The sequence below is a fragment of the Polyodon spathula genome, chromosome 21, assembly GCF_017654505.1.
Source record: "Polyodon spathula isolate WHYD16114869_AA chromosome 21, ASM1765450v1, whole genome shotgun sequence".
Lineage (NCBI taxonomy): Eukaryota > Metazoa > Chordata > Actinopteri > Acipenseriformes > Polyodontidae > Polyodon > Polyodon spathula.
Genome location: NC_054554.1, coordinates 6,307,922 through 6,323,474, shown reverse-complemented (window position 1 = coordinate 6,323,474; position 15,553 = coordinate 6,307,922). Strand labels below are relative to the sequence as shown.

The following is a 15,553-nucleotide window of genomic DNA, read 5'->3' as shown; positions in this document are numbered from 1 at the left end:
ATATATCTATATTATATCTATATATATATGGACTGAGGGCCAGGAAACAGGGCCAAGCCTTATTGTTGGCCTCAAAGTTTTGTTTCAAACCACGAATCTGCTCAACGACAACTCCTTAAGCAAGATGGGTTGTGCCAGACTGGTTCTGCAGCATATTACCACACAGCTGCCTGTCTAGTGAACAATATCTTAAATGAGTGCTAACAAGCTTTCATACGATTGCTAGTGCTAAATAAGAGGTAAGATAATGAAAATAAATAAAATGAAAATAAACCTTGGTTAGCACCACTAATTAAGAAATGGTCAAACAAATGAAAATGGACATTGTGGTTAAAATCAGTCAAAATTTCAATTTATTACCTGGTGCATAGTAATACATTTGAGGTCTAAATGTAATTGGTAAATCTATCAACACTTGCATAAAAATAACCACAGAAAACATTTTTGCGTATAACAATCTTTATTTTTTTCACCAGCCCCACCCCCCCCCCCCCCCCCCCCCCCAAGTTAAACAATGCTAATATGTGTGTGTTTTTTTCACACTGAAAAAAAGTTTTTAAAAAATATTTTATTTTTTCTTTTAACCAAGTTAACTTTTAAGGTTATATAAAAGTCTAAATGACATTGTTTTGATACTATTTAAATACATTACCAATTAAATCAATCCTATTTGATATTATTAATATTAAGAAGAATTTTTTCTTCACAAATAAACCTCACACATTCATACATCATAGCTCCAGGATTAATTTGGTCTCATTCTCTGAAAATATTTTGTCCTCTCTTGCCAACCTTCAGGTCATCTGTGGGCACTGTTGTATCTTTTTCTGGCTCTGAATGAGCAGTCATCTTTGTTATTTTCTTCACCTTGGGTTAAATGTTTGTCTTTTTCAGTCGCAGTGGTTTGGGAGTTCAAAGTTTCTTCTGCCTGGGATTCAACACTGGTATGACCAGTACCGTTAGGGGATTCAGTGGATAGTTATTGGTCTTTGTTACAAGTGCGCTCTGCTTTTTCACCAGATCTTTCTTTGATTTCTGTATTTTCTGGCTGCTGCTTTAAGATTTAATCTGAAGGTACTGCCTTTGATGGTGGTGGAGAAGGAAAGGCTAGAAGGACACTTTCCTGACTGAGGACAGAAGTCTGTTCTACTTAGGTTTCTTCATGCTTTCTTGTACAGCAATATCCTCAGGTTTTGCCTTGACTAGGGCAGGTGCAGGCTTCTCAACTTTCACTGGGGTAGGTGCAGGCACCTCCGCTTTCACTGGTTTGGGCGAATGATCCTCGGCTTTCACTGATTTGGGCGCAGGATCCTCAGCTTTCACTGGTTTGGGCACAGGAACCTCATCTTTCAGAGGGATAGGTGCAGGATTCTCTAATTTCACTGGGGTAAGTGCAGGCACCTCAACTTTCACAGGGTTGGGTGCAGGAACCTCAGATTTTACTGGTTTGGGAGCAGGCACCCCATCTTTCACTGTGGTAGGTGCAAGCTTCTCAGCTATCACTGGTTTGGGTGCAGGATCCTCAGGTTTTACTGGTTTGGGCGCAGGAACCTCAGCTTTCACTGGGGTAGGTGCAGGCATCTCAAATTTCACAGGGGCAGGCATAGACACAGGCACCTCAACTTTCACTAATTTGGGTGCAGGATCCTCAATTTCCACTGGTTTGGGGGCAGGATCCTCAGCTTTCACTGGTTTAGGAGCAGCGTCCTCATCTTTCACTGTAGTAGGTGCAGGCTTCTCAGCTGTCACTAGTTTGGGTGCAGGATCTTCAGCTTTCACTGGGGTAGGTGCAGGCACCTCAGCTTTCATTGGTTTGGGAGCAGGAACCTCATCTTTCACTGGTTTGGGAGCAGGCACCTCAAATTTCACGGGGGCAGGCATAGACACAGGCACCTCAACTTTCACTAATTTGGGTGCAGGATCCTCATCTTTCACTGGTTTGGGGGCAGGCACCTCAGCTTTCTCTGGATTGGGTGCAGGAACTGCAGATTTCACTGGTTTGGGTGCAGGAAAGTCAGCTTTCACTGGTTTGGGATCAAGAACCTCAGCTTTCAGTGGGGTAGGAGCAGGCACCTCAGCTTTCACCGGGGTAGGTGCAGGCGCCTCAGCTTGCACTGGTTTGGGTGCAGGAACCTCAGCTTGCATTGGTTTGGGAGCAGGAACCTCATCTTTCACTAAGGTAGGGGCAGGCTTCTCCGCTGACACTGGTTTGGGTGCAGGATCCTCAGCTTTCACTGGGGTAGGAGCAGGCACCTCAGCTTTCATTGGGGTAGGAGCAGGCACCTCAGCTTGCATTGGTTTGGGTGCAGAAACCTCAGATTTCACTGGTTTGAGCACAGGCATCTGATCTTTCACTGCGGTAGGTACAGATTTCTCAGCTGTCACTGGTTTGGGTGCAGGAACCTCAGCTTTCACTGGAGTAGGTGGAGTTACCTCAGCTTGCACTGGTTTGGGTGCCGGAACCTCAGATTGCACTGGTTTGGGTGCAGGAACCTCAGATTTCACTGGTTTGAGTGCAGGAATCTCAGGTTTCACTGGTTTGAGCACAGGAATCTCATCTTTCACTGTGGTAGGTGCAGACTTCTCAACTGTCACTGGTTTGGGTGCAGGAATGACAGCTTTCACTGGTCTGGGAGCCGGAACCTCAGCTTTCACTGGGGTAGGAGCAGGCACCTCAGCTGTCACTGGGTTGGGAGCAGGAACCTCATCTTTCACTGGTTTCAGCGCAGGCATTTCATCTTTCACTGCAGTAGGTGCAGGCTTCTCAGCTGTCATTGGTTTGGGAGCAGGAACCTCAGATTTCACTGGTTTGGGAGAAGGAACCTCAGATTTTACTGGTTTGGATGCAGGAACCTCAGCTTTCACTGGGGTAGGTGCAGGCACTTCAGTTTTCTCTGATTTGGGAGCAGGAGCCTCAACCTTCACTGGGGTAGGTGTAGGCACCTCAGCTGTCACTGGTTTGGGAGCAGGAACCTCATCTTTCACTGGGGTAGGAGCCCTCACCTCAGCTTGCACTGGTTTGGGTGCAGAAACCTCAGCTTGCATTGATTTTGGAGCAGGAACCTCATCTTTCACTGGGGTAGGAGCAGGCACCTCAGCTTTCACTGGGGTAGGTGCAGGCTTCTCAGCTGTCACTGGTTTGGATGCAGGAACCTCAGCTTGCATGGGATTGGGTGCAGGAACCTCAGATTTCACTGGTTTGAGCACAGGCATTTCATCTTTCACTGTGTTAGGTGTAGGCTTCTCAGCTGTCACTGGTTTGGGAGCAGGAACCTCAGCTTTCACTGGAGTAGGTGCAGTTACCTCAGCTTGCACTGGTTTGGGTGCCGGAACCTCAGATTGCACTGGCTTGGGTGCAGGAACCTCAGATTTCACTGGTTTGAGTGCAGGAATCTCAGGTTTCACTGGTTTGAGCACAGGAATCTCATCTTTCACTGTGGTAGGTGCAGACTTCTCAACTGTCACTGGTTTGGGTGCAGGAATGACAGCTTTCACTGGTTTGGGAGCCGGAACCTCAGCTTTCACTGGGGTAGGAGCAGGCACCTCAGCTGTCACTGGTTTGGGAGCAGGAACCTCATCTTTCACTGGTTTCAGCGCAGGCATTTCATCTTTCACTGCAGTAGGTGCAGGCTTCACAGCTGTCACTGGTTTGGGAGCAGGAACCTCAGATTTCACTGGTTTGGGAGAAGGAACCTCAGATTTCACTGGTTTGGATGTAGGAACCTCAGCTTTCACTGGGGTAGGTGCAGGCACTTCAGCTTTCTCTGATTTGGGAGCAGGAACCTCAACCTTCACTGGGGTAGGTGTAGGCACCTCAGCTGTCACTGGTTTGGGAGCAGGAACCTCATCTTTCACTGGGGTAGGAGCAGGCACCTCAGCTTTCACTGGGGTAGGAGCCCTCACCTCAGCTTGCACTGGTTTGGGTGCAGAAACCTCAGCTTGCATTGATTTGGGAGCAGGAACCTCATCTTTCACTGGGGTAGGAGCAGGCACCTCAGCTTTCACTGGGGTAGGTGCAGGCTTCTCAGCTGTCACTGGTTTGGATGCAGGAACCTCAGCTTGCATGGGTTTGGGTGCAGGAACCTCAGATTTCACTGGTTTAGGAGCAGGAACTTCAGCTTTCACTTGGATAGGAGCAGACACCTTAGGTTTCACTGGGGTAGGAGCAGACACCTCAGCTTGCATTGTTTTGGGTGCATGCACCTCAGCTGTCACTGGTTTGGGAGCAGGAACCTCATCTTTCACTGGGGTAGGAGCAGGCACCTCAGCTTTCACTGGGGTAGGTGCAGGCTTCTCAGCTGTCACTGGTTTGGATGCAGGAACCTCAGCTTGCATGGGATTGGGTGCAGGAACCTCAGATTTCACTGGTTTGAGCACAGGCATTTCATCTTTCACTGTGTTAGGTGTAGGCTTCTCAGCTGTCACTGGTTTGGGAGCAGGAACCTCAGATTGCACTGGAGTAGGTGCAGTTACCTCAGCTTGCACTGGTTTGGGTTCCGGAACCTCAGATTGCACTGGAGTAGGTGGAGTTACCTCAGCTTGCACTGGTTTGGGTGCCGGAACCTCAGATTGCACTGGCTTGGGTGCAGGAACCTCAGATTTCACTGGTTTGAGTGCAGGAATCTCAGGTTTCACTGGTTTGAGCACAGGAATCTCATCTTTCACTGTGGTAGGTGCACACTTCTCAACTGTCAATGGTTTGGGTGCAGGAATGACAGCTTTCACTGGTCTGGGAGCCGGAACCTCAGCTTTCACTGGGGTAGGAGCAGGCACCTCAGCTGTCACTGGGTTGGGAGCAGGAACCTCATCTTTCACTGGTTTCAGCGCAGGCATTTCATCTTTCACTGCAGTAGGTGCAGGCTTCTCAGCTGTCACTGGTTTGGGAGCAGGAACCTCAGATTTCACTGGTTTGGGAGAAGGAACCTCAGATTTTACTGGTTTGGATGTAGGAACCTCAGCTTTCACTGGGGTAGGTGCAGGCACTTCAGCTTTCTCTGATTTGGGAGCAGGAGCCTCAACCTTCACTGGGGTAGGTGTAGGCACCTCAGCTGTCACTGGTTTGGGAGCAGGAACCTCATCTTTCACTGGGGTAGGAGCCCTCACCTCAGCTTGCACTGGTTTGGGTGCAGAAACCTCAGCTTGCATTGATTTGGGAGCAGGAACCTCATCTTTCACTGGGGTAGGAGCAGGCACCTCAGCTTTCACTGGGGTAGGTGCAGGCTTCTCAGCTGTCACTGGTTTGGATGCAGGAACCTCAGCTTGCATGGGTTTGGGTGCAGGAACCTCAGATTTCACTGGTTTGAGCACAGGCATTTCATCTTTCACTGGGGTAGGTGTAGGCTTCTCAGCTGTCACTGGTTTGGATGCAGGATCCTCAACTTTCACTAGTTTGGGAGCAGGAACCTCAGCTTTCACTGGGGTAGGTGCAGGCACCTCAGCTTTCATTGGGGTAGGTGCAGGCACCTCAGTTTTCACTGGTTTGGGTGCAGGATTCTCAGCTTTCAGTGGGGTAGGTGCAGGTACCTCAGCTTTCTCTGGTTTGGGAGCAGGAACATCATCTTTCACTGCAGTAGGGTCAGGCTTCTCAGCTGTTACTTGTTTGGGAGCAGGAACCTCATCCTTCACTGGTTTAGGAGCAGGAACTTCAGCTTTCACTTGGATAGGAGCAGACACCTTAGGTTTCACTGGGGTAGGAGCAGACACCTCAGCTTGCATTGTTTTGGGTGCAGGAACCTCAGCTTGCACTGGTTTGGGTGCAGGAACCTCAGCTTTTACTGGTTTGAGCAAAAGTATCTCATCTTTCACTGCGGTAGGTGCAGGCTTCTCAGCTGTCATTGGTTTGGGTGCAGGATCCTCAACTTTCACTGATTTGGGAGCAGGCACCTCAGCTTTCAGTGGGGTAGGTGCAGGCACCTCAGCTTGCACTGGTTTGGGTGCAGGAACCTCAGCTTGCACTGGTTTGGGTGCAGGAACCTCAGATTTAACTGGTATGCGTGCAGAATTCTCAGCCTTGAGTGGGGTAGGAGCAGGCACCTCAGCTTTCACTGGGGTAGGTTGAAGAACCTCAGCTTGCACTGGTTTGAGCTCAGGAATCTCAGGTTCCACTGGTTTGAGCGCAGGAATCTCATATTTCACTGTGGTATGTGCAGGCTTCTCAGCTGTCACTGGTTTGGGTGCAGAATCCTCAACTTTCACTGGTTTTGGAGCAGGCACCTTAGCTTTCACTGGGGTAGGAGCAGACACCTCAGCTTGCATTGATTTGGGTGCAGGAACCTCAGCTTGCACTGGTTTGAGCGCAGGCATCTCATCTTTCACTGCTTTAGGTGCAGGCTTCTCAGCTTTCACTGGTTTGGGTGCAGAATCCTCAACTTTCAAGGGTTTGGGAGCAGAAACCTCAGCTTTCACTGGGGTTGGTGCAGGCACCTCAGCTTTCTCTGGTTTGGGTGCAGGATCCTCAGCTTTCACTGATTTGGGAGCAGGAATCTCAGCTTTCACTGGGGTAGGAGTAGACATCTCAGTTTGCACTGGTTTGGGTGCAGGAACCTCAGCTTGCACTGGTTTAGGTGCAGGAACCTCAGATTTCACTGGTTTGAGCACAGGCATCTCATCTTTCACTGTGGTAGGTGCAGTCTTCTCAGCTGTCACTGGTTTGGGTGCAGGATCCTCAGCTTTCACTGATTTGGGAGGAGGAATCTCATCTTTCATTGCGGTAGGTACAGGCTTCTCAGCTGTCACTGGTTTGGGTGCAGGATCCTCAACTTTCACTGGTTTGGGAGCAGGCACATTAGCTTTCACTGGGGTAGGAGCAGACACCTCAGCTTGCATTGATTTGGGTGCAGGAACCTCAGCTAGCACTGGTTTGAGAGCAGGCATCTCATCTTTCACTGCTTTAGGTGCAGGCTTCTCAGCTGTCACTGGTTTTGGTGCAGGATCCTCAACGTTCAGTGCTTTGGGAGCAGGAACCTCTGCTTTCACTGGGGTAGGTGCAGGCACCTCAGCTTTCACTGGGGTAGGTTCAGGCACCTCAGCTTTCTCTGTTTTGGGTGCAGGAACCTCAGCTTGCACTGATTTGAGCACAGGAATCTCATCTTTCACTATGGTAGGTGCAGGCTTCTCAGCTGTCACTGGTTTGGGTGCAGAATCCTCAACTTTCAATGGTTTGGGAGCAGAAACCTCAGCTTTCACTGGGGTAGGTGCAGGCACCTCAGTTTTCACTGCTTTGGGTGCAGGATCCTCAGCTTTCACTGATTTGGGAGCAGGAATCTCAGCTTTCACTGGGTTAGGAGTAGACATCTCAGTTTGCACTGGTTTGAGTGCAGGAACCTCAGCTTGCACTGGTTTAGGTGCAGGCACATGTGCTTTCACTGGGGTAGGAGCAGAAACCTCAGCTTGCACTGCTTTGGGCACTGGAACCTCAGCTTGCACTGCTTTGGGCGCAGGAACCTCAGATTTCACTGGTTTGAGCACAGGCATCTCATCTTTCACTGTGGTATGTGCAGGCTTCTCAGCTGTCACTGGTTTGGGTGCAGGATCCTCAGTTTTCACTGATTTGGGAGCAGGAATCTCATCTTTCACTGCAGTAGGTGCAGGCTTCTCAGCTGTCACTGGTTTGGGTGCAGGATCCTCAACTTTCACTGGTTTGGGAGCAGGCACATGAGCTTTCACTGGGGTAGGAGCAGACACCTCAAATTTCACTAGGGTAGGCGCAGGAACCTCCGCTTGCACTGGTTTGAGTGCAGGAATCTCATCTTTCACTGTGGTAGGTGCAGGCTTCTCAGCTATCACTGGTTTGGGTGCAGGATCCTCAGCTTTTACTGGTTTGGGCGCAGGAACCTCAGCTTTCACTGGGGTAGGTGCAGGCACCTCAGCTTTCACTGGGGTAGGTGCAGGCACCTCAGCTTTCTTTGGTTTGGGTACGGGATCCTCAGGTTTCACTGGTTTGGGAGCAGGATCCTCAGCTTTCACTGGGGTAGGAGCAGTCACCTTAGCTTTCCCTGGGGTAGGAGCAGACATCTCAGTTTGCATTGGTTTGGGTGCAGGAACCTCAGATTTCATTGGTTTGAGCACAGGTATCTCATCTTTCACTGGGGTAGGAGCAGGCACCTCAGCTTGCACTGGTTTGGGCGCAGGAACCTCAGCTTGCACTGGTTTTGGTGCAGGAACCTCAGATTTCACTGGTTTGAGTGCAGGAATCTGAGCCTTGACTTGGGTATGAGCAGGCACCTCAGCTTTCACTGGGGTAGGTGCTGCCACCTCAGCTTTCACTGGGGTAGGTGCAGGCACCTCAGCTATCACTGATTTGGGTGCAGGGTCCTCAGCTTTCACTAATTTGGGTGCAGGATCCTCAGCTTTCACTGGGGTAGGTGCAGGCAACTCAGCTTTCACTGTTTTGGGAGCAGGAACATTATCCTTCACTGCAGTAGGGTCAGGCTTTTCAGCTGTCACTGGTTTGGGTGGAGAACCCTCAACTTTCACTGGTTTGGGAGCAGGAACCTCAACTTTCACTGGTTTGGGTGCAGGAACCTCAGTTTGCACTGGTTTGAGTGCAGGCATCTCATCTTTTACTGCGGTAGGTGCAGGCTTCTCAGCTGTCATTGGTTTGGGTGCAGGATCCTCAGCTTGCACTGGTTTGGGCGCAGGAACCTCAGCTTGCGCTGGTTTGGGTGCAGGAACCTCAAATTTCACTGGTTTGTGTGCAGGAATCTCAGCCTTGCCTGGGGTAGGAGCAGGGACTTCAAATTTCACTGGGGTAGGTGCAGGAACCTCAGCTTGCACTGGTATGGGTGCAGGAACCTCAGCTTTCACTTGGGTAGGTGCAGGCACTTCAGCTTTCACTGGTGTAGGAGCAGGCACTTCAGCATTCACTGTGGTAGGAGCAGGTCCCTCAGCTTTCATTGAGTTAGGTTCAGTAACCTCAGCTTTCACTCTGGTAGGTGTCGGCACCTGAACTTTCACTGGGGCATGCTCTGGCTCCACTGCTTTCTCTGGAGCAGGCTTTGGTTCCACTTCTTTGACTGGGACAGGCACCTGCCCCATTTTCAGTGCTGGGCTGCAGTCTGTTGAGGTCTTATCAGCATGCTCAGTAACAGAGCATTCAACCTTTGAGCTGAAAATTGTAGTTGTTTTCTCTTTGGTGCTGTTGGTGGAGTTGCTTTGAGGCTTCACTTTAGCTGTAGTCCGGGAAATGGGGTTTATTTCTTTTACCTCAGTGTGTTCAACCACAGGCTTTTCTGTGATTGGGGCAGCTGTTTCTGCTTCTTGACTGGATGATTTATTTGGCTTTTCCCCTGAAGTATTTTCCTTGTTTACATTTCGCTCTTTTTCTGCTCTAGGTTCACTGGGTTTTGTGTCACTGGTAGATGGCTTGCTTTCTTTGACTGCTTTTTGTTCTGGAGTTCCTTTAGCTTCTTGACTTACAGGTTTGTCAGACTTCTCCTCCACTTTTTCTTTTAAAGTGTCCTTAGAAGGCGGAGTGCCATCAACTTGTACAATCTGCTCCATTGCAGCCCCTGCAGAAGCAAGACCTGACTCACTAGCTTTGTCTTCATTCTGGGACTCATGTTGCTTCTCTTCTTGGCTTTCCTCTCTGTTGTTTGGGTCGCTGAAGTTATACTCATCCTCCTTCCTGCTCTGCTTGCCTCCCATGGTGTTATCTGTAGGTATTAATTAAGAAAAATAATAAGAATTATTTCTTGCAAGATTACTGTATATAGCCTTTACACTTCCAAGTCATTATTATATACAATATTGTTATATACCAATTTATCATTGGAACTTGTTCAGAACCATTCCAGTTTAACTAATCATATCATAACCATGACCTCATTCATATAGGAGAACTTATTCAATTCAAACCTAGTCAAACAATACCTCTGCCATGGTTGACACACCTGTACTCAGGAGACAGAGGAATAATAAAGTTACTGTCTGATGCTTTTCACAGAATAAATTCTGCTCTACTTTCCTTCACTGCACTGTCATCACACTTGTAAAGCTTGAGAGAACAAGTGCATTGGAACAGCAAAAAGGCAGATTCATGCAGCACGAAAACTACTGAAATCTGACCTCAATGAATTGTGAGGTTGTGAGGAAGAAAGTCTGTTGTTAATTGTAAAATTCAGCTATTAACTGACCTAATGGAACATTTTGAATGTTGAGATTAAAAAAAAAAGTGTTTCATCTAGACAAAGACTGAGAGAAAAAGTATTGGGTCACTAATAACAAAACTTGAAGCAATTTTAATTGCATACCACAATTGCAAAAATCCATTTTTGGTATCTGGTAATTTTTTAAAGCATAAAACGCTTTATATATTACCAATTCCAATAGGCCATAAAAAAAGACTAATATGGGGTGGAACCTGCCAAAACTGGTAAATCACAAGGTGCCATCTGGAGCGTTATTATAGCATACGTGTTCAAAAACAACTACCCCTTCCACCTGCTATACAAGGTATACGTCCAGCATATATATGCACTGCTTTTTATGGACTTCTGGGAGGGGGTGGGCATATTGGGTGACCTGCATTAGGTTTGAGTTTAGAATATAAAAAAAAAACATAAGGATTACGGGAATAAATGTGGATTATATAATACATCTCAAAATTGGACATACAGTAATAAACACATGTATTTCTATTTTTTCATTTATAACTATAGGGGCGACAGGGGAGAGTTGTAACACCAGACGGTTGTAACACCTTGAATTTGTCCAATCAGAAGCAAGCTAGAGTGCCACTCACTGGCCACGTGCTCAGTTCAAGTCTCTGTCTGTGGATGAAGAGCTGTGTGTGCCAAAGCCCTGAGATTTTAACTACAAAAATCGAATTTTGACCTAGTAGAGTATCCCCCCCCCCCCCCCCCCCCCCCCCCCCCCCCCCATTCTCTTTTTGTAATGTACTGTACACCTTTGTTATCCAGTTTATGGATCCAGGCTATTATCATTCTCATCCCTGATCTCTGAACTTATAATTGACACAACTGATTGCTCTTAGTTTTGTTGTTTCTTGCTGGAACATGATGTTTATTCATGGCTCCCTGGGTTGGGGCCAGTTGTAATACGTGTTACAATTGATCCCATATACCATCAGCTGAACTATGTTTGAGCACATGAATCTTGCAGTGATATATCACAGTTGTGACTCAGTGACATTTATGGATGTTAAAATATTTTAAAAATAGGACAACAAAATAAATAAATTATTTATTTCAAAATTCAAATAAAAATATGTATTTTCTGTATAATCAAAAAAATAAAATAAAAAAATAAAGCCTCGCAGATTATAAAATATTTTCACAGTAAGACTGCGTTCTGTAATGGGAGCTGTCCTTAGTACTGTGCGCACTGCTGTGCCTGTGTTCACCTTGCATTTCACTGAAAACGTTTTAATGACTGCAGAACAACATCTTAAATCTTTCGAAGAAACGGTGTCTTTTTTTTATTCAGTCCTATGACACAAATTAATTCCAATTAAGATTAGTCTCGAAATTATATAATTAAATCAATCTGTCATATGCGCAAGTTTAAATAACACTTATCTGCTATAAACTGGAAAATAAAAACATTATTTGAGCGTAATAGATTTCGGATCTGCAAGTTGTGTCACATTGTAATCGTTTAAACACGATCACTAAATCAGACACCAATAATTTACGAAGATTATATCTACCGAATGGTCTTTAATGTTTGGCTAATGGACGTCCTGCTTGTTCTTTAAATGAGAGCCTATCTGTCTGTGGGCTTTTTAGGATTATCTTGTAAATTCTACAGAGATACCCTCTTGGTAAAACCATAAGCAAACGGAGAAATACTGTGCTATTAAAAACACCCCACCACCACAGAGTGATTCTTGTTATATTTCTAAAACAAGTGCCCAACGTTACTGATAGGGTTTTACGGTGCTCACTTTCTCAGGTCGGTGTTCTGGAGAATGTTTACGTGCGGTAGTAATGTTGGGAATTAATAAATTCAAAGAAAAGGGAGAAACACCCAAATGCTCCGAGCATAATTACAACAGTGATTCATTCTCTCCGTCTGCTGCACCGCCCCACCACATTTATTACACAGCAAAAAAACATTCCTTTTGTGAGGATTACAAAGAAGTATTGACCAGCAGATGCATTCTGAAGCACCGAGATTTACTAAGAAAACATCACTCGGAATTTTGATGCAAGATGTTGGGTATTTCAAATGGCTTCGTAATTAAATTATTACCCTCGCTTATTGCAAAGCTTTACTATGCTGTTCACAGCTCTCTATTTCAACCCTCCCCCCTTTTTTTAGCAACCGGTGTGTTGGAAGTGCTCAATTATGTTTTATCTGGCATAATTGTGCAATTAATTAATTAACTGTGTATATTACAAACACATTTACTTTCAGGCCACATGCCATAAATCAAGCAAAATCGGTAGTCTACAGCGTTCTATTTTTAAAGACAGGACAATTTCTCACAAAGTAAAAATAATTAATTAAAATCTGAAAATCACAAATCTGGCGAATATTTAGATTTTCGATTAAAAAAATAATTTTAAAAAAGTTTCACCCAAGTTGAAAGACCAACTAAAGCTAACTCATTACATTAAACCCTAGCAAACGAACAGGTAAAATAATAAATACTGCGAGTTGCTGTTGACCGACCTACAGTAATGCTGATCAGAGAAATGTGACCTGCCCTTAACTAAAAACGAAGTGCACATTGATGGACGGAGTACAAGAGAGATGAACCAACCCTAAATACTGGGCTTTCTTTCAGTTAAAACAGCAATCAATACAGAATAACACATTTTAAAATATATGCTCTCCTTGGATAAGGAACCTTCTTTTAATATATATATATGGAATATATATCTATACTGCTTTGGTTGTTGTGGATCTAAGCTGAACTGCTTCATGATATATAAGATTGATAATACCTGCCTTTACTGTGCGAAAAACAAACGCCCCTAAGGTGGGATCTAAATAGTCACATAAATCCAATAGTCCGAGAGGCGTTTCTTTATATAAACTATAGTACATCTGGGACTGGTGCGGTTTTTTTTTGTATATTTGAGTTTGCTTACTGTGTCCTGGGGTTGACATACTGTCTAATACAAAACATCCTCCTCTCCTCTCACTTTTCCTACTCTCTCTCTCTTCCCTCTCTTGGTTCTTGCTACTTTAGATTAATGTCTTTTATTACTGATTTTTATATGACCCTTATTTCCAAAAATTTTTTTTTCTTTACCTTACTGACTACACTGTTGGAAAAACAGGGTTTGGTGGATCTAAAGCTTGAACTGCTTCACAGTAAATCCTAGCACAGTCTGAGCTCCAGTTTCAAGCTGACTGACAACTGCACCCAGTCCTTTCACTCACACCCTGAGGTACAATCTGGGACTGTGCGTTTTTTTTGTAAAACTTCCCTTTCTTTTTGCTTACTGTTTCCTAGACATATCTGTGGGTATCAAAATCTCTTCCTAGCTCTCTCTCTCTCCCTCTCTTGGTGCATATTGCTCTAGATTAAATGGGCTTTATTCTGATGGAGAAGAATGACCCTTATTTCCAAAAGTTTTTTTTTTCTTAAGCAACTGCCATAACAAATGTTTTACTTGTTTTCAATCCCAAGACTTTTGCATAATTTGTCAACGATCGGTAGCTCGAGAACTACCCTTGTATCAATATGAAAAAACAATAGGAACACCTTCCTAATATTGAGTTGCACCCATTTTTTGCCCTCAGAACAACCTCAATTCGTCGGGCATGGACTCTACAAGGTGTCAAAAGCGTTCCAGAGGGATGCTGGCCCATCTTGACTGCAATGCTTCCCACAGTTGTGTCAAGTTGGCTGGTAGTGATCTCTACTCTGAATAACTCATTCCATCTCATCCCACAGATGCTCAATTGGATTGAGATCTGGTGACTGGGCAGGCCACTGCATTAAGCTGAATTCACTGTCATGTTCGTAGAAGCATTATCCTGCTGAAAAAATCCATTAGCAGATGGATACACTGCTGCCATGAAGGGATGCACCTGATTAGCAATGATGTTCAGATATCCTGTGGCATTCAAACATTGCTCCACTTTTATCAAGGGGCCCAATGTGTGCCATGAAAACACACCCCACACCATCAAACCACCACTACCAGCCTGCAATGTTTCCCTTTCATCTACACTGTTTGTGGATTTAACAGGTTACATCAATAAGGGATCATAGCTTTCACCTGGATTCACCTTGTCAGTCTATTTCATGGAAAGAGCAGGTGTTCTTAATGTTTTGTACACTCAGTGTGTGTGTGTGTGTGTGTGTATGTATATAACTGATGTATTGCTTAATCTGAAACACAGCATGAGACACAGATTTCTCTCTGTCATAAACACACACAGACATGCACAAACAAACACACTGCAATCACAACTCACAACCGGGTAGTAGTCAGAATTGTAGCACTCAACATGATGTCTATGATTTATGTGTAATTTAAAAACCTCAAGAAAGGTATTGCAACTCATTCGTAAAGGATGTTTATAAATTACGGTAAAGTCTACCCACATGAGACATGTTAATCTGAACAGTTCACTTTTATCTTTTTGTCAAAGCAGGTGAATTATTGAGCATCGCATTACATGTAAAGGGACATAAAAACTGCTGATGTGTATGATAAGCAGATTTACCACATCAAACAATGCATGGGCAATGTAACGTTTAGAACAACATGTGGTCCTTTTACTTTTCAAGAGTCACATAAATGTCTGAATGAAGGTGCGATCCATGCACTACTTCAATCTGCAGTTTACACGGTCCTGGGATTGCAATGACAGCACACCCTCATATTCCTCAGGTCCAGTTCATGGCACAGGTAATGCAAATGTTAAATCCTAGAGCTCAGACAACGACTTTCTTTATGGCCAAAGCAAGCGCATGAGCCTTGGGCCACAAGGCTTTAGCACTAGAAAATAGTAGACACAGAAGCACTGTACCTGTAACTGAATGTAGCCACATAGATGGGTAAATGTACGTGTGGTGTCTGCCGGACCATATGAAATATGATGCAGTTACTGCGCCCCCTGCATGTTTCAACAAATAGTGAGCCAGTTGAGTAAAGCACTTTGAGATAAGGAAGCTTAGGTTTCAGGGCCATGTGCATGAGTCAAGGTTTTGTGACTTCAAGGGCTCAAGGGATTTTTGGTTTTCTACCTTAAATCTGTAGCCATGGCAACCCACGGCCAAATGTAAGACCCCCCTGGGCTCAGAACAAAGGACACTTCTGCTGCTCGTCTCTCTGGATCCAGAAAGCAGCATGTGGTACAGGTGTGATGCATTGTCTTTGAGCTGATCCGCACGTGGCGAACTGTAATTGCTAAAAGGATGGTTTTGATTCCCTTGATCATTTTTGGGGCTGTTGTTGGGCTTTTGAAGTTGCACATTAGTGCCGACTATGACACAGTTGAGATCATTTTATATTGCACATTTTATATTTCCCAACCCCTAACCACCAAAAGTCATTCATTTTGGGGATTACTACGACCTTGGCTGGATTCAGTATAGTTTAAAATTTACCATTGTATTGCTTTTTTT

General features: G+C 45.3%; 1 protein-coding gene across 4 annotated transcripts; it reads right to left on the bottom strand.

Moving 5' to 3' along the window:
- Positions 1–543: 543 nt before the first annotated feature.
- Positions 544–13,346, bottom strand: LOC121296305 (mucin-2-like). 4 transcript variants are annotated; one of them, XM_041221698.1, is made up of 4 exons: positions 13,252–13,346; positions 10,907–10,913; positions 3,064–9,656; positions 544–2,973 (listed from the first exon to the last, which is right to left on the bottom strand). In XM_041221698.1, the coding sequence occupies exons 3-4, from the start codon at positions 9,643–9,645 to the stop codon at positions 1,147–1,149; spliced, it is 8,409 nt and encodes a 2,802-aa protein (XP_041077632.1). In that variant the 5' UTR covers positions 9,646–9,656; positions 10,907–10,913; positions 13,252–13,346; the 3' UTR covers positions 544–1,146. The 4 variants fall into 4 exon arrangements, with proteins under 4 accessions (XP_041077632.1, XP_041077633.1, XP_041077634.1 ...); XM_041221699.1 differs by having other exon boundaries at positions 544–3,813; positions 4,204–9,656; XM_041221700.1 differs by having other exon boundaries at positions 544–2,943; positions 4,204–9,656.
- Positions 13,347–15,553: the final 2,207 nt, after the last annotated feature.